Source organism: Lichenostomus cassidix, unplaced genomic scaffold (assembly GCF_008360975.1).
Source record: "Lichenostomus cassidix isolate B80296 unplaced genomic scaffold, HeHo_3.0 HiC_scaffold_38, whole genome shotgun sequence".
NCBI lineage: Eukaryota > Metazoa > Chordata > Aves > Passeriformes > Meliphagidae > Lichenostomus > Lichenostomus cassidix.
The window spans coordinates 2,213,857-2,239,968 of NW_028147440.1; the positions used below are offsets into that span (position 1 = coordinate 2,213,857).

Sequence of the window (26,112 nt, forward strand, 5' to 3'; positions counted from 1 at the left end):
AATTATATATATTATGAACATATATCTATTAGCTTTATAAATAAAATAAACAATCTATTTAAATCGATGACAGAAATGGTTATGACTTCACCACGCAGGTAGCTCTATCTGTGAGCATAGACCATTTTGGAAGCAATATGGAAGGAATTCTGTTAAAGCTAGCAGAGAGACTTGGGGAGGAAAAGCGAGAATTGTGGGTGGGAAATGTGAGGAGGAAAGGGTGGGAAGTAAGAGGAGACAAAAGGGCTGGAAACATGAGGGGAGAAAAGGGCAGGAAATGTGAGGGGAGAAAAGGGCGGGAAACGTGAGGGGAGGCAAGGGTGGGAAATGTGAGGGGAGAAAAGGGCGGGAGATGTGAGGGGAGAAAAGGGCGGGAGATGTGAGGGGAGGCAAGGGGGGAAACATGAGGGGAGAAAAGGGCAGGAAATGGAAGGCAGGAAAGGACAGGAAACTTGAGCAAAAAGGACAGGAAATGTGAGGAAGAAGGCACAAAACAGAACGGGAGAAAAAGTGGGGAACATGAGGGAAAAACTGATGGCAAATGTGAGGGGGACAGAAGGGTAGGAAGTGTAAGGGGGGAAACATGGGGAGAACAAATGGTGGGAAATGTGAGGGGGTAAAAATGGTGGGAAACGTGAGTGGGGTAAAAACAACAGGAAATGTGAGGGGGAAAAGTATGGGAAACGAGGAAAACTGAGTGCGAAACATAAGGGAAAAAAGGCAGGAAACATCAGGTCAAAATGACAGGAAATGTGAAGGGGCAGAAAGGTGGGAAGCGTGAGAGGAAAAGTGGTGGGAGACCCGAGGGGAAAATGGTGGCAAATGTGAGCAAAAAAGGGAAAAGGAGAAGACAAATGACATGAGCTCAGGGGTGCTTTGTTCGGGGTCCTGCTGGGACGCAGCAGCTTGAGCTGTTTCTGTCTTACTGCACCATGAGTGAATGGGTTTGTGGAACGAGACATCTGAGACTCTGCCATGGGAAAGCTGGGGTTGAAGCAGTGAGGAAATCTTCTCTGTGTGAGTGGGGGTTGTGGGGACTCCAGTGGCACACATCAGGTCTCTGGAGCCGCTGCTGTCAAGGGGCATCTAAAGTCTTTGGCCTTGGGATTTTTCCCAGAGAGGCTCAGCAATGGTCCCACTAAGAATAATTTCCTTAACACTGCCATGGCCACACCAAGTCCTTGTACCACTGCTTTGGGTGGTTTCCCCTCTTTGCCCAGTCCCTTCGGAGCTCCATCCTGCCCCAGTTATCACCTCCTGTTCTGCCTTTCTTTCCCACTGCACTGGAAATGTCCCTGTGCAGCTGTGTTTGCCTGGAAGTGCAGCTGCTCTCCCTGCACAGTTCTCAGGTGGTGTCAGCACACAGGGACAGCTCAGGTCCCTGGGACAAGGGTCCCCATGCCATGCAGCTCCATCAGGGATGAACTTGGCATTGGGGGCCCCTGGGGCGCTTTGGGGGTCTCAGGTGGGAGGGGCAGGAGTGGTTCTAGATGAGGGGGTTGGGGTCTCCCGGTGGGATGTGGAGGGTCCCCATTGAATGTGGGGGTCCAGGGAGGTGTTTGAGGGGTTCCAGAAGGTGGTTGAGTGGCCCCGAGGGCATTTGGGGGGATCAGCACAAGGAGGGTTTGGAGTTCAAGGGGGTGTTTGGGGCACACCAGAGGGGGATTGAGGGTCCCAGGAAGAGTCTAGGTGGCCTTGGGGGGCCCAAGGGGGAAGTTCAGGCAGGGTTTGGAAGGGCAGGCTTGTGGGTTTCAATGGAGGTTGGAGTGTCCTGGGTGAGGGGGAGCATTGGGGACTGCCAGAGGAGTTTTGGTGAGTCCCAGATGAGGGCTTGGGGGCTCCCAGAGGAGGTTTTGGGGGGTGCCAGTGGGGTTTTGGGAGTCTCAGACCCTCCCAAGTCATTTGACTCCCAAATTTGAGACCTCCCAAACATGACCTCCTTCAAATTGTAACCTTCCCAAGTCATGTGACCCCCCATAAATATTACCCCAAAACTGAGGCCCCCAACTCATGGAACCCCTCAAAATCTGAACCCCATTACCATGATCTCCCCAAGCTGTGACCTGGAAATTTGAGCCTCTCCAAGTTGTCACCCCCAAAATCTGACCCTCCCCTAAGTCATGTGACTCCCCCAAAAATCAAACCTGCATCATGTGACCCTAAAATCTGCTCCCTGAGGCTTTTGTGACTCCCCCATTCATTCCCATGACAAGTCCCCAAGTCATGTCACTCCCACTGTAAGTCCCCTAATCTGAGCTCACCCAACTTGTGTGGCCCCTACCCCCATTTGGAGACCCCTAACTATTCCAAACCCCACCAACATCTTACACGCATTCCCATGGCCCTCCAAATTGCATCACTCCCCCCATTCTGAGCCACCCATAAATTGGGCGCTGTGCAGGTCCTGGGTGGGGACAGAGTCAGAGGATAGAAGGAATAGGGCTGGGCTGGGTTGTCCCCAGGCTGGCAGGGGCATCTGAGGTTTCCCCAACCCCTGTGGTGTGGGGCTGCATAGGGGGCCCCTCCATGGCCTGTGGCCTTGGGGCCTGCTGAAACTCCCCCGCCATGGGCTCCCACAGGTTCTGGGCGTCTCTTGTGTGCTGCATATCACAACCATTCCTCCTGCTGTCCTCCCGTGTCACGGAGGGGCTGCATGTGATTTGCACAGCGTATGTTGCTGTTGAGCAGCTAGCAGAGTAATGAAAGCACCATTTCTCAGTGGCAAGAAGGAATGACCCTTATTGTTTTGATTTCATCACATATATAGAGTTCTCAAAAGTCACCCAGATTGGTCAGTCAGAAGCCTTCCCCCAGGCCTGATTGGCCAGGCCTGCACTGTCCAAGTTCTGGGACACTGTTCCAATAACATCCAAACTTTATCTTTATTTATAAAACACAAGAAAATTTCTCATGGGAAAAACCTGTGCTAGCCACACAGCGTGGCCCTGTAAACTGAAGAAAATTGGCAAATGTCACCTCCGGTGGTGGAAGGAGTCTGACATTTTGATCGAGCTGATGTAAGGCGTGTTAAAGGCTAAGGACTGATTTATTAAGAACTGCTTGCTAAACAATGTATACTGCTTACTTAACATTTATTGTGCTCAACAAAACAGGATGGAGGATATAGAACTACTGTAAAGAAAGGAAACAGCCCAGTCCTGAGTCCTGCTGTCCGGGCGCCTAAACTAGTTGAGACCAGCCCCAAGGTTTGGACTAGGGCCAAGGGACCAGAGAGCATGTGCAAGGAGGCAAGGTGAAAAGCGCAATACTGATGAAGACTGTTCTGCTTCATCCAGACCCTAGCCCATATTTCTGAGACCACTGACCCACGGATAACAGGAGGCACTGCGCAGATGCAAGCTTACATATTGATGACTAAGGACTATATAAATAATTTGGAGGATAGGTTATGAATATGTATAGGCGTGTTAGGACACTTAATGAATATGTAACTTGTAACCTGATATAAACCCAGCGAACTACCGCTATGGGCGCGCATGCTTTCGGAGGAATTCTGCCCCATGCGCAACAGCGCTGAATAAACACACCTACTTTACAACTTTAGCTAGTTGTGAAGTTTGTCCGCACATCAGAGACACATTAGGATTGTAAGCAGGTGAGAGCCCTGCTTATTGGCCTTGGCAGCTCAGCTCCCCGTGGCAGCAAAGCCGCACTGCCAGATGCATGAGTCGCCCCATTTTCCCCAAAGTCCCCACTGTCCCCTCTCTCCCTGCTGCAGCTCCCGCTATGGGGTAGGCATCTGGGGGAAGAGGTCCCGGGGGAGTGTGGAGCCAGGTGCCAGGGCCCAGGGGCAGCCTCCAGCCTGCAGTGTCCGGCAGGACAGTGACAGGACAGGACGGGAGCGCGCAGCAGGTGAGAAGCTGCCGAACATAGCTCACATCTAGCCCTGCAGTGTGAAGTATTCCACCAAATCATGCCCCTTTTCTATTCTTATCCCTATTTCTCTATTCCATAGGATAGAGAAGACACTCCCAAGCCACCCCAGGGTGGGCTGGGAGGAGGACGATGCGGCTCCTCAGGAGAGCAGCTCCGCCGCAGAGCCCCCCGAGGTGCCCACGCTGCAGGCAGCACAGCCCTGTGAGTGAGGGGCACTGTGGGACTGGGCAGGGCTGAGCCCCCAGCACGCCCTGCATGACGCCGGGATCAGGTTTCCCCGGCACACGTGCAGCAGGGATCCCAGGGGCGGGAATGATGCCGGAAATGCGGGGCTGCTCAGGGCCGGGCAGCAGCCCCGGGACGGCCTCTGCCGAGGAGGGGGAGCACAGAGGAGCCCCAGCTCCTGCTCCGGGGCGTGGGCAGCGAGGCTCAGTGGCTGACAGGAGGCGGCAAAGCTTGGGGATACTGGACGTGTCGTTCCTCTCTGCCAGCGCGCTCCTCAGCCCGGGGCACTGGGCACTTCCCTGCCGCGCCGTGCTCCAGCAGGGCATCTCCTCTGCTGGACACCCTCCAGCCAGGAGCCGCACGGGAACGGCATGCCAGGGGAGCAGGCACGGCGTGGGCAGAGGGCACATCTCCTTGCTCTGCTCTCTCCTGTTGGTGCACCCTCTGCAGCTCTCCCTTCTCTCCTCCTCTGTTAGATGTCGTGTATGCAGAGGGAGCCATGGACTTCATCCGAGCCTTTGTCAACCCACCAGGCCCATTGGACAGGGGCTGTGCCCAGCCAGGGGTGCCTGCTCTGCAGAGCTGCTACTCCCGCAGGGCACTGCACCCTAGGGCTCTGTTCCCACTGGCTGGGTGTTCTCGCTTCATGCTGCCTCATTATCTCTGTCCTCCAGCTCCAGGACAAGGACCTGAAGCTGAAGTTCCTTGACAGCATCTGCCCCCTGTGCAGAGCTGCCAGGGACTGTGGTTTCCCCCAGGACATGGACGTTTTCTGCTGCAGATAAGAGCTGGGAGAGAAGGTCCAGGTAAGGGGGCAGCCGCTGCTCTGGGGAAGGGGGCAAGGACCGCCAGCATGCTGTGAGGGCAATGCTTGGGCAGGGCAAGGCTCTGTTGGCACTGGGTACTGGCAGCTGCCAGGTTCCAGCCCTGCTGTGCTGTGCAGGTGCTGCTGAAATTGGAGCCAAGGGAAGAGATTTGCACGGAGGTGCGGCAGCTTGCCATGCTTGCCTTTGCCAGAATGAGGTACCGGCCCATTGTGCCCACAGACTCCTGCCCAGCACTCTGTGCCCACGTGCTCATCCCTCCTGGGAGTCCTGCCCCAGTGGTGCAGGAGACCTTGAGGCACTGCTCCCAGCACCAGTGCCCAGCTGGGCTGATGTCGCTGTTTTACTGATAGCGGAGTGAAGAGTTGTGAGTCCTTTCAGAGTGCTAAAACAGTACTTTATTAAATAATTAACAGATTTATATACACATCAGAAGGCTATTTGGACTGGCCAACAATCATCCAGCCCCAGGGATTGATTGGCCCAGGCGTTTGAGTGCCTGTGTCCAAAAGCCATTTCCATAACATGAAACTTTATCTTTATTTAGAAAACATAGAAGAAGAAGAGAAAAATTCCCATGGGAAAGGATCTGTGCTGCCACAGGCTTCTCTCTTTGCAGCACCCTGGGGATGGTGCTGGAGGAGAACAGAAAACTCTTAAGAGCCTGCTTTGAGAGCGTTTTTCCTTTCTCCAAACATGGAAATGCTGAGCCCTGGGTCAGCTGCCAAAATTGGAGGACGAGATAGGGGAGGGTGCTGATAAACATTCCAATCCTCACCCATTTTCTCTTTCTCCTCTCTTCCTTCTTTCTTAACACATCCTCTTTTCCCATTCCTTTCTTTTACTCTGTTTTCATGTTCTGCCTGCCACCGGACTTAACATCCCTTCACCTTCAACATGCCCACTCCTTCTCTCTCTATCCCATGCTGCTGGAGGCTCCCAGCAGCTGTCCCCCTTTCCCTTCTTCCAGGGGATACTAAAAATTCAACCTCTTTTTCCACAGGATCTTGCCTCAGACACCTCTTTCTACTACAACATTCTACTCAACTATGTTCCAGAGATTTACTTCTATTATCTTTCTTTAAAGCCCGTATCATAGGCTATTTTGGCTCTCTTGGTAACAAACCACATTTCTTCCACAAATCTTGATTATTTTTCTATTCACAGAACAAATATGCTCACAAATATCAGCTACACAGACACAGGAATCCCAAAGGGACACCTTTCAGACTCAACTAGTTACTTTTATCCCATGGGTGTCCCCGCATGGATTTATATGCCGGCAAAATACAAATCGTGCGCACACACACACACACACACACACACACACACACACACACACAAACAAACATCACAGCAGCTGCAAGATCTACTACAGTTATCAGACCTGCTTTTCCCAAAAGCACCAGGTGGCCAACTCACCCCTAAACCACAAAATCCACTGCAGTTTCCCTTGTTGCCCTGCCTTGGGCATGGATTGTTGAGACCCCTTCTTGACTTTTGTTTACTGCCCCCCTTGGGTGTCCATTTCCTTATATTTTTGGGATCGTCATCCCTTGTCCTGGGGCCCCTTCCCCGCTTTACCTTTGCAACCCTCTCATGGGTGCCCTGTTTTACCTGTGCCACCCTCCATGGGTGCCTTCCCAGGTTTACTCCCCAAAGTTCCCATTGTACTCGCCGGTGAGATTTTCAGTGGCCCTTCCTTGCGGACTCTTCACGGACCCTCTTGGTCCGCTGCTTGTCTGTCTCCTTGACAGTCTCGGGTACCCAAACAATCGCCTGGTGGCATCTGCCACCAAGGGGAATTGATCACCAAAATTGGGTGGGATGCATCTTCAGCTCTGCTTGCTGCCTGCTGCCCCCAGACTGAGCCCCTAGTTTGTAAGGAAAATATCCACAAACACCAGAGGTTTATGTCCAAAAAGGAGACAGAGGAGTCATGTAACTTTATTCATGAATAAAGGGAGAGGTCATGAGCATTTCCCATGGGGACTCTCAAATTGCTAGAGGACGCAGCCTCTTTTTATCCTAATTTTCCGGCCACATCTCCCTCTCTCTTTCTGCAGTGGCTGAGGTACTCGAGAGGTACAGCCTTCCCAGAATGCCTAATTCAAACCCTGTGTAATATACATCCCCCCTAATGCAGATACCCTTAATACACATTACCCTTTCCTTCCTCTTCTTATGTCTCTGTTCTTGTCGTTCATTAACAAAGTCTTGGGTAAGTCAAATTAGGGGAATTCCTATGGAAATCCTTCCCATTGTTTCTTCTATCTCTCAGTATCAGTCTTATCTTACCAGCACTCAGGTATTCTCTTACCAGCCGTTTGGTCATAAAGACACTCCCTTATTCCTTTCAATCATGCTGCAGTAGGACAGAAACAGCTTGAGCTGCTGCATTCTAGCAGGACTGCAAACAAAGAACCCCTATGATTATGCCATTTGTCTTCCCATTTCCCTTTCCCCCTCACGTTTCCCATGTATCTCCCCCTCACGTTTCCCACTCCTTCCTCCCCTCATGTTTCCCGCCATTTTTATGCTCACATTTCCTGCCATTTTTCATCTTGCGTTTCCCACCCTTTTGTCCCCTCGTTTCCCATCATTTTGTCCCCTTCTCGTTCCTGCCCTTTTGTCCCCACATGTTTCCTGCCCGCAAATCTCACTTTTCGTCTCGAGTCTTCCACTGATGCTGTGTGTCTCTATGTCCATCCAACTGGCTGGCATCAGAGGCCTTGGTCTCCTTTTTCATTCATAAGGTTTGGCAGCTCAGGCCTCTTGCTTTGTTTCATCGCTGGTTTTAGTAAATTGTTCTGAACTCAGCCTGCAAAAAGAACATTTTACCCACAGTTCTCCTCTCAATCCTGCTGCAGGGGGAACAGGAGGAGGGGTTGTGAGAAGGGAGCAGCGCGTGCTTTGGAGTATTTCAGTGGGAGCACCACATTAGGAAAAACTGGGGTGTCACAAAGGGCACCCTGTGACTCACCACCTGCCCCTAGCAATGGATCCTAGGCTTTGATGACATGGAACGAGCCCCCAGCCAGCAGTGTCCGGCAGGACAGCAACGGGACAGGACGGGAGCGCGCAGCTGGTGAGAATCCACCAAGCATAGCTCACGCCTTGCGTTGCAGCACTGAGATATTCCACCAAATCATGCCCCATTCCTATTCTTATCCTTTTTTCTCTATTCCATAGGATGGAGAAGAGACCCCCAAGCCACCCCAGGGTGGGCTGGGAGGAGGACGATGCGGCTCCTCAGGAGAGCAGCTCTGCAGCAGAGCCCCCCGAGGTGCCCACGCTGCAGGCAGCACAGCCCTGTGAGTGAGGGGCACTGTGGGACTGGGCAGGGCTGAGCCCCCAGCGCGCCCTGCATGACGCCGGGATCAGGTTTCCCCGGTACACGTGCAGCAGGGAGCCCAGGGGCGGGAATGATGCCGGAAATGCGGGGCTGCTCAGGGCCGGGCAGCAGCCCCGGGACGGCCTCTGCCGAGGAGGGGGAGCACAGAGGAGCCCCAGCTCCTGCTCCGGGGCGTGGGCAGCGAGGCTCAGTGGCTGGCAGGAGGCGGCGATGCTGGGGGATACTGGACGTGTCGTTCCTCTCTGCCAGTGCGCACCTCAGCCCGGGGCACTGGGCATTTCCCCGCCACGCGAGCTTCAGCAGGGCATCTCCTCTGCTGGACACCCTCCAGCCGGGAGCCGCACGGGAACGGCGTGCCAGGGGAGCGGGCACGGCGTGGGCAGAGGGCAGATCTCCTTGCTCTGCTCTCTCCTGTTGGTGCACCCTCTGCAGCTGTCCCTTCTCTTCTCCTCTGTTAGATGTCATATATGCAGAGGAAGCCATGGACTTCATCCGAGCCTTTGTCAGGAGCCCTGACCAGGTACCCACCAGGCCCATTGGACCGCAGCTGTGCCCAGCCAGGGGTGCCTGCTCTACAGAGCAGCTGCTCCTGCAGGGCACTGCACATCAGGGCTCTGTTCCCACTGGCTGGGTGTCCTCACATCACGCTGCCCTGTTATCTCTGTTGCCCAGCTCCAGGACGAGGACCTGAAGCTGAAGTTCCTTGACAGCATCTGCACCCTGTGCAGAACTGCCAGGGACTGTGGTTTCCCCCAGGACATGGACGTTTTCTGCCGCAGATACGAGCTGGGAAAAAAGGTCAAGGTGAGGGGGCAGCCGCTGCTCTGGGGAAGGAGGCAAGGACCGCCAGCATGCTGTAAGGGCTGTGCTTGGGCAGGGCAAGGCTCTGTTGGCACTGGGTGCTGGCAGCTGCCAGGTTCCAGCCCTGCTGTGCTGTGCAGGTGCTGCTGAAATTGGAGCCCAAGAAGAAGATTGGCACGGAGGTGCGGCGGCTTGCAATGCTTGCCCTCGCCGAAATGAGGTACCGGCCCATTGCACCCACAGACTCCAGCTCAGCGCTCTGTGCTCACATGCACATCCCTCCTGGAGTCCTGCCCCAGTGCTGCAGGCGGCCTTGAGGCACTGCTCCCAGCACCAGTGCCCAGCTGGGCTTCTCTCTCTTTGCAGCACCCTGGGGATGGTGCTGGAGAAGAACAGAAAACTCTTAAAAGCCTGCTTTGAGAGTGTGTTTTTCATTCCTCCAAGCATGGAAAGGCTGAGCCTGGAAGGTTCCCTGTATTCTCAGGTGAGTGCTGGGTGAACTGGAGGAGCCTCCAGTCCCTCTGGGCTGCTCCTGGCCTCCCCATGCTGCTTAAGGGCCAAAGATCCAAGGCAGGCCCTGGCCTCAGCTTTGCTGAACTGTGCTCATTCCTTTATCCCCTTGCCGGGCTCCAGCCACATCCATCAATGCTGGCTGCTCTGCCCCCAGCAGATGGCCTGCTTCTGGGTCTGTGACCATGTACTGAGAGTTCACATCAGTAAGTTCTGGACATGGGAGGGACAGCAGAATCACAGCCACTGCTCTCTGTCATCTTTGCAGACCCTGCATGCCATGGACACCATGCTGGAGGTGATGGTGCTCAGCTCTCCTGCCTCCAAAACTGGCGATATGCTGGAGGACATCTTGGAGGTCTGGCCTGTGCATAGAGTCTGTGCAGGGGGTCACAGGACCGTTCCTCACTCTGGAGGGGAAGGACCCTGGGGTCGTGTCCAATCCCCTCCTGGCTCCTGCCCAATTACCTGCAGAGTAATGAATGCGCCAGTTCTCAGTGGCAAGAAGGAATGACCTTTATTGTTTTGATTTCATCACATATATAGAGTTTTCAAAAGTCACCCAGATTGGTCGGTCAGAAGCCCTCCCCTAGGCCCAATTGGCCAGGCCTGCACCGTCCAAGTTCTGGGACACTGTTCCAATAACATCCAAACTTTATTTATAAAACACAAGAAGGATTCTCATGGGAAAAGCCTGTGCTAGCCACAACCCTGCCAGTGCTGTGCAGGCAGAGCGCTCTGCGGGGAGGGTGCTCAGCTGACCTGGGGAAGCAGGGGCTGGCCCCAGGTGCTGCTGGAGCACTGTGGAGCAGAGGGCGGCTTCTGCCTTCCTTGCTGCCCACCAGCGTGGCGTGGAGCCTTTGTGCCAGGCCTACCAGGGAGCCCAGGGGCAGGAGCACCCCTGCAGGCTTTGCTTGATGGCAGAGGAAGCCTGGAGGGACAGTGCAAGTGTATCTCAGGAGCATGACCATGCCGCTGCTGCTGGAGTGAGTGTCTGCTTCCGGGGCTCACCTGTGACTTCTCCCTTCCCAGGTTCTGCTGAACTACTGGTTTTCTGACTCAGTGACTGTGCAGAAGAGGGTCATGGGCAGGGTTAAGCTTCTGAGCGATTTGCTGGCTGAATTTTCAACGGTGGAAGTAAGGACTGGCCACCCTGCAGCCAGGCCATGTCCCCAGGCCTGTGGCCTGGCATAGCCAGAGCTCTGAGATGCCTGCAAGGCCCCAGCTGCCCACCCTCAGCCCTTCTGCTCTTCTTCCTACCTCCCCCAGGCTGATGAAAATGAGGACAGAGGTGCTGCCAGCACACAGATCCAGATCCCAGTCCTGGGGAAGCTGCTGGGACATCTCTTTTTCAAACTGTTCAGGGCAGAAGAAACCAGTTTTATGGCGATGGATGTACTCTGCTCCCTCTTCACATTTCTCTCTGAGCAGAAATGTAAGAGAAGCTGTGGTGGGCTGCATTCCCTGTGCATGGCCAAATACCCCGACACACCTGTTTGTCTTCTCAGGCCTTGTGATGGCTCCTTCTTGTGCTTCGTGTAGGTTCTACCATGTCCCCAGCACTGCTGTCACCTCCACTTCTGCCCCACACTCTCTCTGCCAGGGTGTTGATGGTCCTGTGTAGCTGAGCTGCTCCTCCACGCAGGACTCAGCCCCACTTGGCACCTTTCCCATGTCCCCTGGAGATCTCGTTACCTGCCCTGCCCCATTCCAGCCCTGCTAGCCCTTCCCCCTCACCAGTACTGCAGCCACTCTGTAACTTGGGGCTGCATGCAGAGCTCCAGGGACTCGGAGCTTCCCGGGCCAGCAGCGCTGGGCACAGACACTGGAGCCAGATCCCCCTGTGCACCAGTACCCACCACCTCCTCCCGTGACCGACTGCTCCCCAGCCATTTCTGGATCCCAGCGCTTGTCTGGGTTGTGTTGGCTGCTGACACAATGGCTGCATCTCACTGAGGCATCTGTGTTTCCCCTCTCTTTAGGTGCCACACTGCCAGAGGTTCATGCCCAGCTCCCAGCATACTGGAAAGCTGAAATCACCTCCTTCCTGAATACACCCAGAACTGCGAGAGTTCAGGTAATGAGCCACACCTTGCTGAGACTCTCATCCGTGGCATCATCAGGAGATTTGTGTGTGCAAAGGGGAGCAGACTCAGCGGGATCTCCCTGGAGGGTTCCTGCTATCCTTGAATAGGGAACACTGCAGTATCCCAGGAACAGCTCCAGCTCTGCTGGCCACCATCCGGCCCTGGATTTGAATAGGGCTCACACGCCATACCCAAAGCCCCGCACTACTCCTTGCCCCGGGGCCCTGCTCTTCCTCTCCTGCACAGGGACTGTGGGCACTGCTGCCAGCTTTCCTGCAGCCACTGCCGCCAGCACTGCCCAGCACCTCTGCTCTACCCAGCTGAGCAGCACCCTTGGGGCAATGGGTGGCACTGACGTTTGCTCCCTTCCTTCCTGCCACAGGCCTTCGGGAAATTCCTCAGGCCTGCTGAGAGGACAGGCATTGTCCTTGCAGCCATTGAGATCTTGGGATGCTCCAGCGTCCTGGACAAGGAAGCGCCAATGGACTTTCTGGATGTGGCCATGAAATTCCCTGAGGTGTGGCTGAGAGATGTAAGTGGCCTGTGGCTGGATTGCCCTGCCCTTGAGCCCTGTCAGATTCCTGCCTCCTTCCCTCCCAAAGCCAGATGTGAGGGGCTCCTGAAGCCACCTTGAGGCAGCAGAGTGGCTGTTAGGATCCCACTTCTGATACCCAAAGACTGCTAGGGTCTGGTCATTAAAAGATTCCTTGGCCAAAATTAAGGTGCAAACAACACCTTAGGCCAATGTCAGAAGTATGGATTTTATTTATCAATAAATGAGAGGCAGAGAGAGGTGGGGGACAGAGAAGTGACACACACACAGATTACACAGGAAAATTGTCACCACCGCATGGTCCTTGTGGCGTCCCACTTACTCTTCTGATCTTCTCGGTGGTGGGGATCCCCAAGTGTTCTCGAGGTACCACTTTTATCTGGTCAGGTCCCGCGTATCCACAAGGCGTCTGTGCTGTTGGCACAACTTGGGTTGGCCTGTGTGTAAGCAGTTGCTTTGTTTTCCTGCAGTTTTCCACAGTGGGAATTTTTGTGCAGACAGGTTACCCAGATCTGTCTCGCCTGGCCTGGCATCCTGCTGTTATTGCTGTCTTTCTTTTCTCACAGTCTGCCCAGTGGCATTTTTTCTGGTGCGCTAATTGCCGGCCTCCAGTCAGGCCAGGCATGAATGCCTTCCTGTTTGCCATGTGTGTGCCTGGTGTGGTGGCTTATCTTAGGTGAAGTTCCTTCTTTGACAGTGCTTTGAGACAAGTTAACTGCACTCTTTAAGTCTTACAGAGGGGTAGGAAGCCCAGGACATGGCTGCACTGCAGTGGCAGTACCAGCCTTGCCTGTGTTTTCTCCAGGTGCCAAAAGTCGTGAGACACATCTTTGCATACTATGATGAAAAAACCACAACCAACCCTCAGCGCTTTTCCACACTGCTTGTCCTGATGGCAAATAAATGGCCTAGGAAGGTCGTCCTGACAGCTCTGGAGGTCGCCCCAATATTCAGGTACTGGCCCTGACAGCCTGGAGGGCTTGTTCCCTGTGGAGAGAGGGAGTCAAGACTCTTAGTTTGCCAGAGTCAAGGAAAATTGCAGCACCCTTCAAGGGAGCAGGGACCTCCATCCCACCGTGCTTCCCAGCCCATGCCCACAGCAGCCAAAGCTGGCCAGGGCAGCCGAGAGGCATCACGCTGATCCCAGCCCCACAGGGAACACCCTGTCTGCCATGTCCACCTGCCCGGGCAAGGTCCCTGTGCCCCCCAAGTCCTGCAGGGCTGGCCCAGGCTGGGCTGTGGTGGTTGAGGCCCCCCTGCTGACAGCACTCTGCCTTGCAGTGACAATGTCTATCTGTGGAAGGCAATGTTCTCTGAGCTTCAGACTCTGGAGAAGGTTTTGAATGTGTTGCACATCCAAATCGAGTACCATTATAAGAACGTCTTCACTCAGCAGCAGAAGTCCTGCCTCATTTTCTTGTCTGTGAGTCTGCGGATGAAGCCCACATACTCTTGCCCTCAGCTGTTGATGGGAAGTGGAGCTGTGTCAAGGGAGCCCTGCCAGCTCTGCCCAGGCTCTCCGCTGCTCTTTTCCAGATGCTGGCCTCTGGCGATTTGGAAGAGAATATTGTGGTTCCATTTTATGAAAATTTGGGTCTTCTGAGGTCTCCAAGCATGGAAATGGTCTCTCTGGTGCTCAGGGCCCTCGTGACACTGTCAGAGAGAGCCATGACGGTGAGCAGGCCTCACTCAGGGGCAGACATGTGGGACCTGTACTCTTGAGGCCTTGGGGAAGGAGGTGGCTTGGCTTGGGCTAGGAGTCAGGTGCTGGGGTGACTGCTCCAAATACCCTGCTTGCCATTGTGTGGTCTGCTGGTTGCCTGGAGAGGTGCGCGGGCACAGAAGTTCTCACAGAATGGTAACTGTCTTTCCTACACAGGCAAGAACAATAAAGGGCCTCCTGCCAGAGTTCCTGACATTCCTTTGGCATTGGTCTTGGGACATCTCAGTGACAGTCATGGACATCTTCCGAAATGTGATGGGGCACATGGAGAAGAGAGAGGCCAGCCCCATGGCAGTGATGGTGGTGCAGAGGCTCTGGTGCCTCTTGGAAGCAGTAAGGCTGATGTGGGAGCCTGAGCTCTGCAGAGGGGCCCTAGGCAATGATAGCTGCCCTGCAGCCCAGCCCTGTGAGCAGCACTCAGAGCAGGCCCTGCTGCCCTGGGCTTTCCTGGCATGGATTCCAGGCCTTGAAGCCCAGCGCTGCTTCTGCCTGCTCTGGGCTGTGGCCCTGGAGCATCTCCCCTCACCTCAGCTGCCTCGGCTCAGCCCCTCCTTGCAGTGGGTGGGGAGCCGCTGTGTGCAAAGCTCACCTTTCCTCCTTGCTACCAGAAGGAAGACAGTGTGCGGGAGCACTCCATCCGCCTCTTTGGAGACATGATGGGCAAAACAGTGGGAAAGGACGAGCAGATCATGAAGAAAAATGCATGGAATGCCCTGGTGTGCCTCCTCCTTCACATGAGTGACCAGGACCCCAGTGTGGCCCAGGTACCGATGCCCAGGCTGAGCACTGACCCAGAGAGGGGTGTCTGACACCCCATGGGGGCTGAGGGCATCGGGGCGAGGGCTGTTGGCAGTGGACAGTGCTCCCCTGGTGCAGCCCCTGGGAACCAGCGACAGCAGGGCTGGATGAGCTGCCATGACCATGTCCAACACCTGCCCTGCCTGCTCCAGCTGGGGTCGGCAGGAGCCCAGCACCACTGAGGCCTGGACATGTGTGTTCCCAAGTGTGTTCTCAGCTGTCCCCACAAGTGTCCCCACAGGGCTTTGCACCCCAATCTCTGGTGCCCAGGGCTGTCCCCAAGAGACCCCTTGACGCTTTGGCGAGTCCGTGTCCCAGCCATGTCCTAAAGGCATGGTCACCCCAGGACCAAAGCCCAGGTCTCCTTCCGCAAGCCCTGGTGCCACCTCCCAGCTTCTGTCCCACAGGCATCCAGGGAAGCTGTCTGGGCTATAGCAGAGCTCTTCAAATGGAAAGAGCTCAAGCACCTGGTTCAGACAGGGGAGGCGTGGAGGATTGGCGAGTGCTTGGTGAGTACAAGCTCGAGGCTGGGCAGGGGCTGGCCACCACACCATGCTGTGCCATGGCTGTGAGCTCTGCAGCTGAGCCTCCTCTGTGCTGCTGTGGCACGGAGTCCCCAGCCTGGAGCTGCACCGTTGCTCCTGTCTCAAGAACAGGAGCCTCCTCCAGGCCCATGAGCCCTCCATGCCCCCAGCATGAGGCAGGGCTCTGAGCCACGGTGGCGCTGGCAGGAGGGGCTGCTCTGGCCAGCTGGGGGCTTCTGAGAAATGCCCACACCCTTGTGCTCTCTGCAGCTTGCCAGGGACAGCAGCAGGGCTGAACAGTTTGTGTGGGACAGCAAGCCCTACTTGTGGGGGCCTCAAGCCCCCATGCGAGAGGCGGCTCTCAGGTTAATTGGTGAGTCCCAGCCCCAAGGGTCCCTCTTTGGGCAGTCCCTGTCCCTATTCCCCTCAGCCTTGGGGCTGCCACAAGCAGGGCCTTGATCTCCCCATGCACCCCTGCTCACACAGGTGACTTTGGTGGCCACCTTGCCCAGTGCCACCCCTAGGATGCTGAGGGGTTTCTTGGTTTGAAAACAAACCAGTGGGAGATCACAAGTCAAGACTGAAGTTAAAAATAAGTATAATAATACAAGGAAAAGCACTGACAAAGTCAGATACAACCTAACACCCTGTTAGGGTGGTAGTAGCAGTCCAACTGAAGTAGTCCAGTTGAAGCGGGGATCCTGTGAAGGTCTAGTCTCCAGCTGAAGATCCAGTGGTAGCTCTCGTCCTCTGGGAACCCAGTAGACAGGGCTAGCTCAAGCAGTTCCAAGGCCAGGTTATATCCAGGTGGGAACACCTGGTTCCTCCCTCCTGGGCAGAGCATCCCACAATGGGATGAGATAAGTCCATGAGTCACACAGTGGGTCCCTGATGGCCCATTGCCTGTCATCCGGAGTGGGTCATTAGCAGGTGATCGCAGCTAACGGCCCACAGCTGGTGGTAATAGAATACTTAACTACATCTATATTGCAACCTAGGACAGGGGTGAGGCAGGGCCGGGGGCCACACTGCTGGGAGCACACTGGGGAGCAGGGGCTGACGGAGCTCTGTTCCCAGGGCTGGCTGCACGGCACCTGACAGAGCGGAGTGAGGAAACCCTGGCTGAAGTCCTCTTTGGTGAGTGGGGAGCCAGGGCCTGGGGAAGCCAAGGGCTCTCTGCACACACAGCGGCTCATCTGGACTCTGTTTCTGCCCTAGACCTTAACATTCTGCAAGCGACAGACAAGAATCCTGCCTTGCGTTCCCTGGCAGCTCAGACCAGCTTGATCCTGAAGGGTCTAAGGAGGCAGCGAAAGGGCAGATTCTCCCTCGGCATGCTCTGCTGCTGGTGGCGCTGAGCAGAGAGGGGCGTTCACATAAAGCTTGTCAGGGACACAAACTCAAACACTTGCCGAATCATGAGGTGTGGAAAGGATGCCCTGGCTTTCTGAGGTCTTTCTCAAAGCGCAATGCAGCTTTTCCGTGACACTTGGCATCTTCCAGCAGGACGTGGAGGGTCCCCATTGAATGTGGGGGTCCCGGGGGGTGTTTGAGTGGTTCCAGAAGGTCGTTGAGTGGCCCCGAGAGCATTTTGGTGGTTCAGGAGGAGGGTTGTGAGTTCAAGGGACTGTTTGGGGGGATTGGGGGTGTCAGGATGTGGTTTTATTCTGGCCAAATGCAAGGTACTTATGATACCTGCTCTCTCCACTCCCCCCTGCCCCAGTTGGGCAGTGGAGAGGAAAACATTAACACCAAGGGCTCATGAGTTGAGATAAGGAGCTGGGAGAAGACACACTGAGAGCATAATAGGCTGAAACTTGAATTGTCAAAGTGATTTATTGCTAACAGATGATGCTAATGAGAAGTAAAAATAAGTCCTTATGACACTGTTTCTCCGCTCACCCCTCTCCCTCCTTCCTACCAGCAGCACCGGGGGGCAGGGTATGGGGATTTGGTCAGTCCATCACTTAGAAATTCCACTGCTCAGGGAGAGTAATTACTCATTGATGAGGCTGACAGCTGGTCTGAAGGTCTCAGAGAGTTCGACTTCAGCACAGTCAGAATTTACCCATGAGATTTTGCAGCCACAGTGAAACCTACAGTGAAAGCCAAGAAGATAATCAATGAAAGAAGATGTTCTGGACACAAGGAGAAGATGTTCTTGTTATGGAACATTAAGTGTGTACAAGAAGGAACTTGTACACACTTGCATATAGCATGTAACCAATTATACTTTTGCTTGTATAGCTACTTGTATTACTACTTGAATTGTCACTGTTTGTTAGACAGCCTCGTCATTGTTTGCTGGCAGCCAATTTTAATGTGCCACAGTAATTATGAAAAGGTATAAAAGCAGCAGCAGAAAATAATAAAAAACTTTTTCTGGCTCTGGATTACAAGTGTGTGTGTTGTGTTTGTCTGAACAAGCGATACCTGGTGACCCCAACATGATCCAAAGAGCTTGCCTGGAGAGCAGGAAGCCTGCATGGAGAGCAGGGGAGACAGAGCCCAGTGAAAGCGAGAGTAGCGCAGAGAGCGACCAAGGTCTGGACCATCTGCAACCTTTTAAGGTGAGCTGCTAGGAACAAACAATGGGAGCAGATACATCCCACAAGGAAAAATCAATAGTTAATATATGGACATTGATGTTAAAACAACGTGGCATAAAATACAATAAGATGATTTTGCAAAGATTATTACTGTGGTGCAAAAGTCAAGGGATTAAGGCTACATGTGCCAATGCTGTTAGCGTACAGATATGGGAAACAGTGGGTTAGCATCTTTTGACCTTGCTACTTGTGGAAATGATACTGCTAAGGAACTTATGACAACATGGAGGTTCGTTTTAGAGACTTTGAAAGAACTGAAAAAAGAACAAGATGCTGCAGCAGCTGGTACAGCAGAGGGAACAGACAGATAATGCTGGCAGGACCAGGGACATTGCGGCAGGGGGGACAGGTGGGGAACAGGCTGGTACAGCAGAAAATATATTGCTTCCAATACCTAAGCCACGGAGGGCTTATGGAGATTATGAAGCAGCAGACTGACTGACTGCTGTTCAGCAATTAACAAACTCAGACGTGCTGCATTCACAGGAGCCTGTTGCAATATCTTTTCTGGTCATTAGGGGGGGAGGTCAGGTACCTGATCAACAGGTACCATTTAAATGGCAAGTGCTATCTGAGCTATGGCAGCTTGATTAAGCATGGTTTGGGGTTCCCTGCTGTGAAAAAGATGCTGAAATTTATAGCAAGTGAAGAATTGACTCCTTTTGATCTAAAACAGATTGCTAAATTGCTTTGCACACTGGTTTAGTGTATGGTGCTTGAGAATGAATGGAGGAGTTCTTGTGCCTTAAATGATATGTGATTGCCTCAAACTGATCGTTTACTTCAATTAATGGGAATACACCTGACAGATAACCCCCAGTTACAAGCTCGCTTGCATCCTCTCATTCTAGAACAATCTCGTTACCATGCTCTGCAGGCTCTGTTTAAGGTCATGAATATGTCAGCTCCTGAAAAAAGTTACACTGCTATTAAGTAAAGTCCTTAAGAACCTTTTATGGCTTCTTTAGACCACCTTCAGGATGCAATAGAAAAGCAAATTGTAAATATAAATGTAAAAGGAACTTTAATTTTACAATTGGCACAAGACAATGCAAATGAGGATTGCAAAAAAGCTCTTAATTTGTTGCCTATGAAAAACCCCTCATTGAATGATATGACTATTGCATGTGCAAAATTAGGCACTACATCATATCAAATAGCTGTGTTAACAGAGTCTCTAGCTGTGGCTGTTGCTGCAGCTGTTAAAGTGACACATCACTGTTGTGGTTGTGGACAGTCAAGGCCACCTTGAGGCTCAATGCCCTCACAAAACTACAACTTCTGGAGTAATGAAAAACAATAGGGTAGCTCCTGGAACAAATTTGTGTAACAGATGCAGTAAACCTGGACATTATGTGAAACAACATAGATTTTGTTTCCACAGTAATAGACAGCCTCTTAAGTATCAGGGAAGCGGAAAAAAGAGTGCAAAGGGAAAGCGCATGCAGACACAAGCACTTTCCCAGGAACTATTGCACCTAGCACAAATTTATGTGACTGGCTTGCTGGAAGAGCAAAAGGATCAGCTCGCATAGATGTTTCCACCACCAACGAATAACCATAAATTGTCCTGCAGGTCATGAAGTACCTTTGGATGCACATAGATCTATAGGGCAAGGACTAAGTACTTTTTTAGTAGGAAGATCAAGTGCTACTTTGCAACGAATTTTTGTGCATCTGGGAATAATTGATGAAGACTTTACAGGACAAATATGTGCAGTAGTTTCTACACCCACTCCTCCTGTAACCATGCCTGCTCATACTCATATTGCTCAACTTGTACCTTTTAAGTCTTGTGCTCCCAGGACTGGATTTAAAGAGAGAGGAGATCAAGGCTTTGGTTCTACTGGCGCACCCCAGGTTCTTTTGACTCAATGACTTTCCTAGCAGAGACTGCAACTGATTTGTGAGCTAACACTGAAAGGGGCATGCTGAAGATTGGGGGGATGGGTGCAATTTTCTCCATCTCTGCTACTGGGAGGCCATAACAACCACCTGGTCCACTCAAGACCATTAACTCTTTTGTAAGAGACAAAGGCTGTGTCTGGGTGTGGTATGGGGGAGGAGGGGTCTTACTGTTGGGCACTTCACTTGCTCACTAGGCACTGGAGGGGACAGAGGGAAGCTGCTCTTTGCCTTTGGCTGCAACTGTGGGACATCTGGCTGTGCACTGCCTTCTGTTCCTGGCTGGTGAGCTCTTGCTTGGGAAAGGCCAGGGGATTCCGACCCCTGTTCTTCCCCTGGTGCGTGTGCCTTCCTGACTGTGGTTTGCAGCAGCTGCGGAGGAGTCCAGCTGTCACTGCCCCCACCCCTGCCTGTTGGAATGAACCGCCGAGTTTCTGCCACTTTTGCTGGCTAGCGTGGGTGAGCCAGCCCTGCCGCTCCAGCTCGCTGCTCTGAGCTCCCTGCTGCGCACCGTCCTGCTGCCCAGCCTGCCTGGGCATCATCCACCTAGGTGAGACAAGGAGCTGACCTCACGCCACAGCGCCCCCTGCAGCTTCGCGGGAGTCATCGCACCTGCCCTGCCCGGCTGGGAGCTCAACAGCGCGCCTGCTGGTTGTGACTGTGACTACATCAAACATGAAAGTGCTTGGCAGCCCAGGGACATCTGCCACTGGGTTTCTGGTTTTTGTTTGTTGTTGCTACTCTTGTTCTTGCTTGTTTACTTCCTTATAGATACTAGTAAACAACTGCTATTCTTTTTCTCATATCTTTGCCTGAAAACCCTAGATTTCAAAGTTATAATAATTTGGAGGGAAGAAGGGGGGGGTCACATTCTCTATTCTAAGGGAGGTTTCTACCTTTCTTAGTAGACACCTGTCTTTCAAACTGAGACAGGGAGCAAAGGCATATGATCTCCTTGGGTGGTGTTCAAAAATGTCTTTATTTGCCAGAAAACAAGCCTTTTTATACCCTCCACTTGGGCAGGGTAGTCGCTGATTGGCTGCAAGCTTGTCAATCACGTGCCTTCTCATCCAATCACCATACAGTGTCCACACATCCCACTGACCAATCCCTGCCTCTTGCAGTAGGTGTCTGGGTAGACCCAACAGCCATCTCCCACATCTTCCCCTTCTTTGTATATTCAATGAAAACACAAACCATACCCCAAAGCCAAGGTCATTTAGAAAAATCGGGACGAATCATAAAGCAACAACCTTTTAAAAACACCAACATGAACAATATCAATTTGCACACAGCGTGATGAAATCTATTTCACGTGGTGACCTGTGGAGACACAAGCATAACCTCTGCCCCATGTTCATAACCTGTCATGTAGGCCCCCTGACTTCCCCTTCTTTTGTTTTTAAGATGGGCTCTTATCAGTTTTAATAGTGTTTGGGAGACCTAAAATAGCAAACAATTTAGCCAGTGCCAAGTGACATCATGAGCTTTCTCTCCAGTGTGTGTGGTTGCCATTAAAAAATTAGAATAAGTGTATTTAACTTTGTAAATTAAAAAAGGGATAAGAGAGCTCTCTAAATGAATGGGGAATCATTTACAGTATTAGTGATTTCTGTATTATCAAATTAAAATCTACTGGGGCATCCCCCAACAGACCTTTCTGTGGCTTTGGAGGACCTGCAGCTGCTCTCTACCTTTTCGAAATAATATTGCTAATACTTGTAAAGGATTCTTAAAAAACACTGAAATAAATCAATAAAAGGTTGAAACTTCAGGGTACAAAGGTATGGTAAACAAAAAACAATCTTTCAGATCTGTAACTACTAGAGGTCAATTGAAGGGAATCATTGCGGGTGATGGAAATCCAGGATGAAGAATATAGGTGTGTTAGCCTGTATCTTAAATCTATCTTTATCATAAATCTAACTTTATGGCAGGTCCAAATTGTCCTAAAACATCCCTTCCCCATAATGTACATGGTATGGGCAGCAATAAATGGTGCGAACTGAGCAGTTTGCCCATCGAGGCCAATAAAAAGCCAGAGGTGAGCACTCTGTCTAGGGCACTGCAATACCCCTACTCCGATAAGGGTCGAGGTGGGATTAATTGTGGGCCAATCAATAGGCCATTCACTGTTTTTTATGATGGAGACATCTGCTCCGGTATCAACAAGACCCTTAAATTTTCTGCTATCTATGCTGCATACCAGGGTGGGCTGAGCTGTTGTGATAGAACTTGTCCAAAAAAATTGTGGCTAGCATGTGCTACCAAAACTACCTGTGCCACATATACCCTCACCACCATGAGTTTTATTTGAAAATGGGATAAGCTGTGCTAAATGCTGACCTGCAGGTACGAAGTAAGGTGGCATGGGGGTCCACAGCATAATTTGTATTTCACCCTCATAATATGAATCAATAACACCAAGTAACACAAAAAGTCCCAATTTAGAGGTAAAGCATGCATATTCATTGAAGTGGTACTAGCAACTATAGAAAGAACCTAGGTATCTTTACACAAAAGTTTAACACAAAATAGACTGGTCATGGCCAGCCAACAAAATATTATCCATGGAGTGAGACCATGTCGCAGATAGCAGGCAGCTCAGCTGCCGCCACAGCACACAGCCCTGCACCGCCATGGTGGTGCTTCCTGATGATGGCACAGCCAGAGCCGTGTCTTCTTGCGCAGTTCACAGTCTGGTCACAGTTCCCACTGTGCCGCTGGCATCCAGCCATGCCCACTGCTGCTTTTTGCTGCCAGTGAAGGGTTTGCCGTGGTGCAGGGTGTCTGTGTGGATAGTGTGCATTTGCCTGCTGGTGCTGCGGCATTCCAGAGGCCTCTTCTTGTTCCGCCATTTCCTGGACAGCCAGTGTGTCTTGCATGTGCATGCGCTGCTGTGCCCTGCACGCACACATGCGCTGCTGTGTCCTGCGAGCTGCCATGTTGGGGCAGCCTGTGCTGCTGGATTGGCATCAGCCCCAACACAGTGCTGCCACGTGGGACCAGCTCAGGGGACCCACCTCCCCTTGTGCTGCCGCCACATCTGCGCGTGGCTGCCCTGAGGGTGGGGCTCACCCTTCCTAGAACAGGAAGTCGTGCGCCGGTGCAGCCTCAGCCACCTGGCTTGGTGCTGCCATGCCACTTTGCAGGCTCATAGCCAGCTGCCGTGGTTTCTGCTGACCACAGTCCTGCAGCTGCCCACGGTGTAGGCGATGGGGAAGCTGACTGCAGAGTGCCCACAGGTGCTGGGCAGAGGCTGCCGGTGGGGCCGCCTGGAGAGCGGTGCTGCTGCCACTTCTCTAGCACGGGCTTTACTCAATCCCCATCATGTCTCTCTTGCATTCCCGCCCATGGATATGTGCCACACAGTCACTGTCCTGCCAGTGCTGTCCTCTGATACTGTCTTCCCACAGGGAGCACAGACTTGTTTTTTGGCAGCGCCACACAGCGCCACCATGCAGGGAGTGCAAGTCCACCTCTCATTCCACATCTGAAGATCCCAAGTCATAAAGATTGAGTGGGTCAGGATGATATTCGCTGACCTTGGAATCATAGGAACTAGGTGCAGGCAGGGTGGATGGCTCCACAAAATGGCGAATCGCACAATTTTCAGTTTCAAGATGGCAACCATTCATGCGGTTTTCAGTTTTCATGTGCTTTTCTTTAGGAGCCGCCATGACCATAGGGAAATGGCTACAAGCCTGGAATTTGCCATTTCTGGTGATATAAAAGAGTCTCTGTCCCATTGCCTGTAAGGTTTTAATAGGCATGGACACCCAGTCCCGCAGGGTATGTAACTTCGCATTGGAGATGTCTTTATGCTGCCGATGTGGGAGTCTTTTCATAAAATCCAGGTTCTGCCTTTGCTCCAGGGAAATTCTACTTCCCCTTCTTCCCTGCCACTCACCTGAAATATAGGTGCGATGCACACGTCTTTTATTTTCTTTCCCAACATTTCCTTTTTCTTATAAATCCTTTAGTCTAGCAGGGAGATGCTACCAGTACAGTCTGTTTCCTTCCACTGAGTTCATTAGTCCCTGTGTCGGGCTGGCCATTTGTAGCATTGGGGAGCAAAGGCATACGATCTCCTTGGGCAGTGCTCAGAAAATCTCTTTATTCTCCAGAAAACAAGCCTTTTCATACCCTTTGCTCGGGCAGGGTAGGCGCAGATTGGCTGTGCGCCTGTCAATCACACACCTCCCCATACAATCACCATACTCTGTCCACGCATCTCACTGACCAATCCCTGCCTCTTGCAGGAGGCATCTAGGCAGACCCAACAGTCATGTCCCACAGTTCTGCTCCAGTGGAGGAGAAACACAGATTTGCCTCCCCAGCCGCACCTCTGAGTTACAGAATCCCGCAATGGATGGGGTTGAGCTGCCCCAAGACAGCCCTAGAGATACAAAGGGTTGGCTGGAGAGACAATGAACAGACTCTGGAGGCACACAGGGATAGAAAGGGGAGATGTCTCTGGCCTGAGTCCAGCTGAGACAGTCAACACACCCTCAAGCCTTCAAATTTGTACTCTTCTACTGGTTTTCCTTTCTCTCCTTGGTTCTGCTTTTTTTCCAAAATCTAAATCCCATTCAAAAGTCATTTGTAGACCTGGCTGGACCCAGACCAGTCCATACCAATGGAGAGTTAAAATACCATGTAAGGTCACAGGGCCACTTCTGTTCCTGCATTGAAATTTTCTTTAATTGGTAGAGAGAGGCGTGCTTTAATGTTGAGGCTTTAGACAAAATAACCTTTGCAGATTCCCATATCGGCTGGGTTTTGATGTGCCCATGTAAGCCCCATGCACCAGGCTTTGGTTACAAGCCCTTGGGACAGAGAGCTGCTCTGGGGGGCATTTCACCTGACCCCTCTCCTTGGATAAGGCAATGACACTACCTTTCTCTTTGGGGTGCTAATTTGCATTTTGTTTACAGCTCACAGATCTTTTATGCTTAAGTGGATTGCAGTAACCACCAATCCACAAGAAAACCCCAAAACCCAATGCAAAAATCACTATAGAAACATTACATCTGCTAACAACAGCTAGTCTTGGAATTCCCTGAGCTCCCTTGGGAGTCCAGTGAAGTTGACGGGCCCTTTATTGTTGCTTGAATGGTGTGTATTCCAGTAGTTTCCACATGATGTCCTTGAGCTCCTGATTCCTCAGGCTGTAGATGAGGGCATTCACTGCTGGAGTAACTGAGTACAGCACTGTCACCACCAAATCTGGATATGGGGAGGAGATAGAGGGGGCCTTCAGGTAGGCAAGCATTCCTGTACTGATAAACAAGGAGACCATGGCCAGGTGAGGGAGACATGGACAAGGCTTTGTGCTGTCCCTGCCCAGAGGGGATCCTCAGCACAGCCCTGAAGATCTGCACATCGGACAGCACAAAGGAGACAAAACAGCCAAGAGCAAGGACAAAGCTTGGGACAAGAAGCCCAACTTGCCTGAGGTAGGATTTGGAGCAGGAGAGTTTGTGAGGTGCAATGATTTTTTGTCCTTTCTTTTTATACCCTTTCCATACATTTTTATACTCTTTCCCTCTCCTTGTATCCTTCACAAACACTCCTTGTACCTTCACCCCACATGTTTCCAACTCTTGTAGTCTGATATATAGCTTAGTTTGGGGGTTCTCCAGGATGGGAAGAAGAAACATTCATACTATCTCAAAACTAGAGGCTCCAACCTTGGACAGAGCCTCCTCTCTGGAACATGTTTTTGTAAACTAGGCTGTAGTCTCATTTTGGGGGGGGTTAATTAGAATAGTGGGACAATTACTTCATTTATTAAGTTTCTTATTGGGGGATTTTAAGTAGATATGCTAATTTGTAAAGTCCATATAAATGGTATATGTGTTGTACAGGGGAGGCTCTTGGCATGTTTCCACCTTTGACGAGTGTGCACCTAGGATCCTATTAAAACCAAGGTAATACCCTTTTTCCCTTTACTGCTGTGTCTGCTTCATATTTTCACCAGCAGATAAGGCATCAGTTTCTGGCAAGCCAAGCAGAAGAGAGGAACCCCAAAATCGATCTGGAGAAACTGGGGGATTTCACAGAAAAGCTGGTTTATGTATTTCCCTGGCAGAGGGGCAGTGAAAACATATTGGCCATGTGCAGCAGAGCAGTGAGGAACCCAATGGCCCAGGCAGCTGCTGCCATGTGGGCAAAAGCTCTGCTGCCCAGGAGGGTCCCACAGTGCAGGCGTTTGCAGATGCACACTGAATGGTTGTAGCTTGTGATGGTGAGGAGGGAAAACTGCACAAAACCAGAAGAGCACAGAGAAGACCTGGGG

At 52.1% G+C, this 26,112-nt stretch overlaps 2 protein-coding genes and 1 long non-coding RNA gene across 6 annotated transcripts in view; 2 read left to right on the top strand and 1 right to left on the bottom strand.

The window, feature by feature from the left end:
- The window catches only part of LOC146422988 (putative selection and upkeep of intraepithelial T-cells protein 1 homolog), a 166,504-nt gene that overhangs the window by 84,226 nt on the left and 56,166 nt on the right, over positions 1-26,112 (bottom strand). The gene's annotated exons all lie outside the window — the stretch shown is intronic.
- Positions 4,793-5,624, top strand: LOC146422991 (uncharacterized). The gene is made up of 3 exons (XR_014847754.1): positions 4,793-4,928; positions 5,066-5,145; positions 5,566-5,624. It is a non-coding gene; the product is annotated as an uncharacterized LOC146422991 (long non-coding RNA).
- LOC146422992 (uncharacterized) lies at positions 8,128-17,673 on the top strand. The gene is made up of 19 exons (XM_085045332.1): positions 8,128-8,260; positions 8,760-8,821; positions 8,974-9,105; positions 9,243-9,322; positions 9,469-9,586; positions 9,881-9,970; positions 10,645-10,749; positions 10,882-11,047; positions 11,595-11,689; positions 12,082-12,231; positions 13,058-13,206; positions 13,534-13,675; positions 13,789-13,926; positions 14,132-14,308; positions 14,584-14,739; positions 15,181-15,282; positions 15,568-15,670; positions 16,375-16,434; positions 16,516-17,673. The coding sequence occupies exons 1-19, from the start codon at positions 8,140-8,142 to the stop codon at positions 16,653-16,655; spliced, it is 2,286 nt and encodes a 761-aa protein (XP_084901458.1). The 5' UTR covers positions 8,128-8,139; the 3' UTR covers positions 16,656-17,673.

Excerpts from the sequence above, each read along its gene's own strand:
- LOC146422992 (XM_085045332.1), top strand. The coding sequence starts at position 8,140 with ATGGAGAAGAGACCCCCAAGCCACCCCAGGGTGGGCTGGGAGGAGGAC. Across the intron at positions 14,740-15,180 it reads AGGACCCCAGTGTGGCCCAG|GCATCCAGGGAAGCTGTCTG; the intron begins GTACCGATGCCC and ends TCTGTCCCACAG. Across the intron at positions 16,435-16,515 it reads CCTGGCTGAAGTCCTCTTTG|ACCTTAACATTCTGCAAGCG; the intron begins GTGAGTGGGGAG and ends TTTCTGCCCTAG.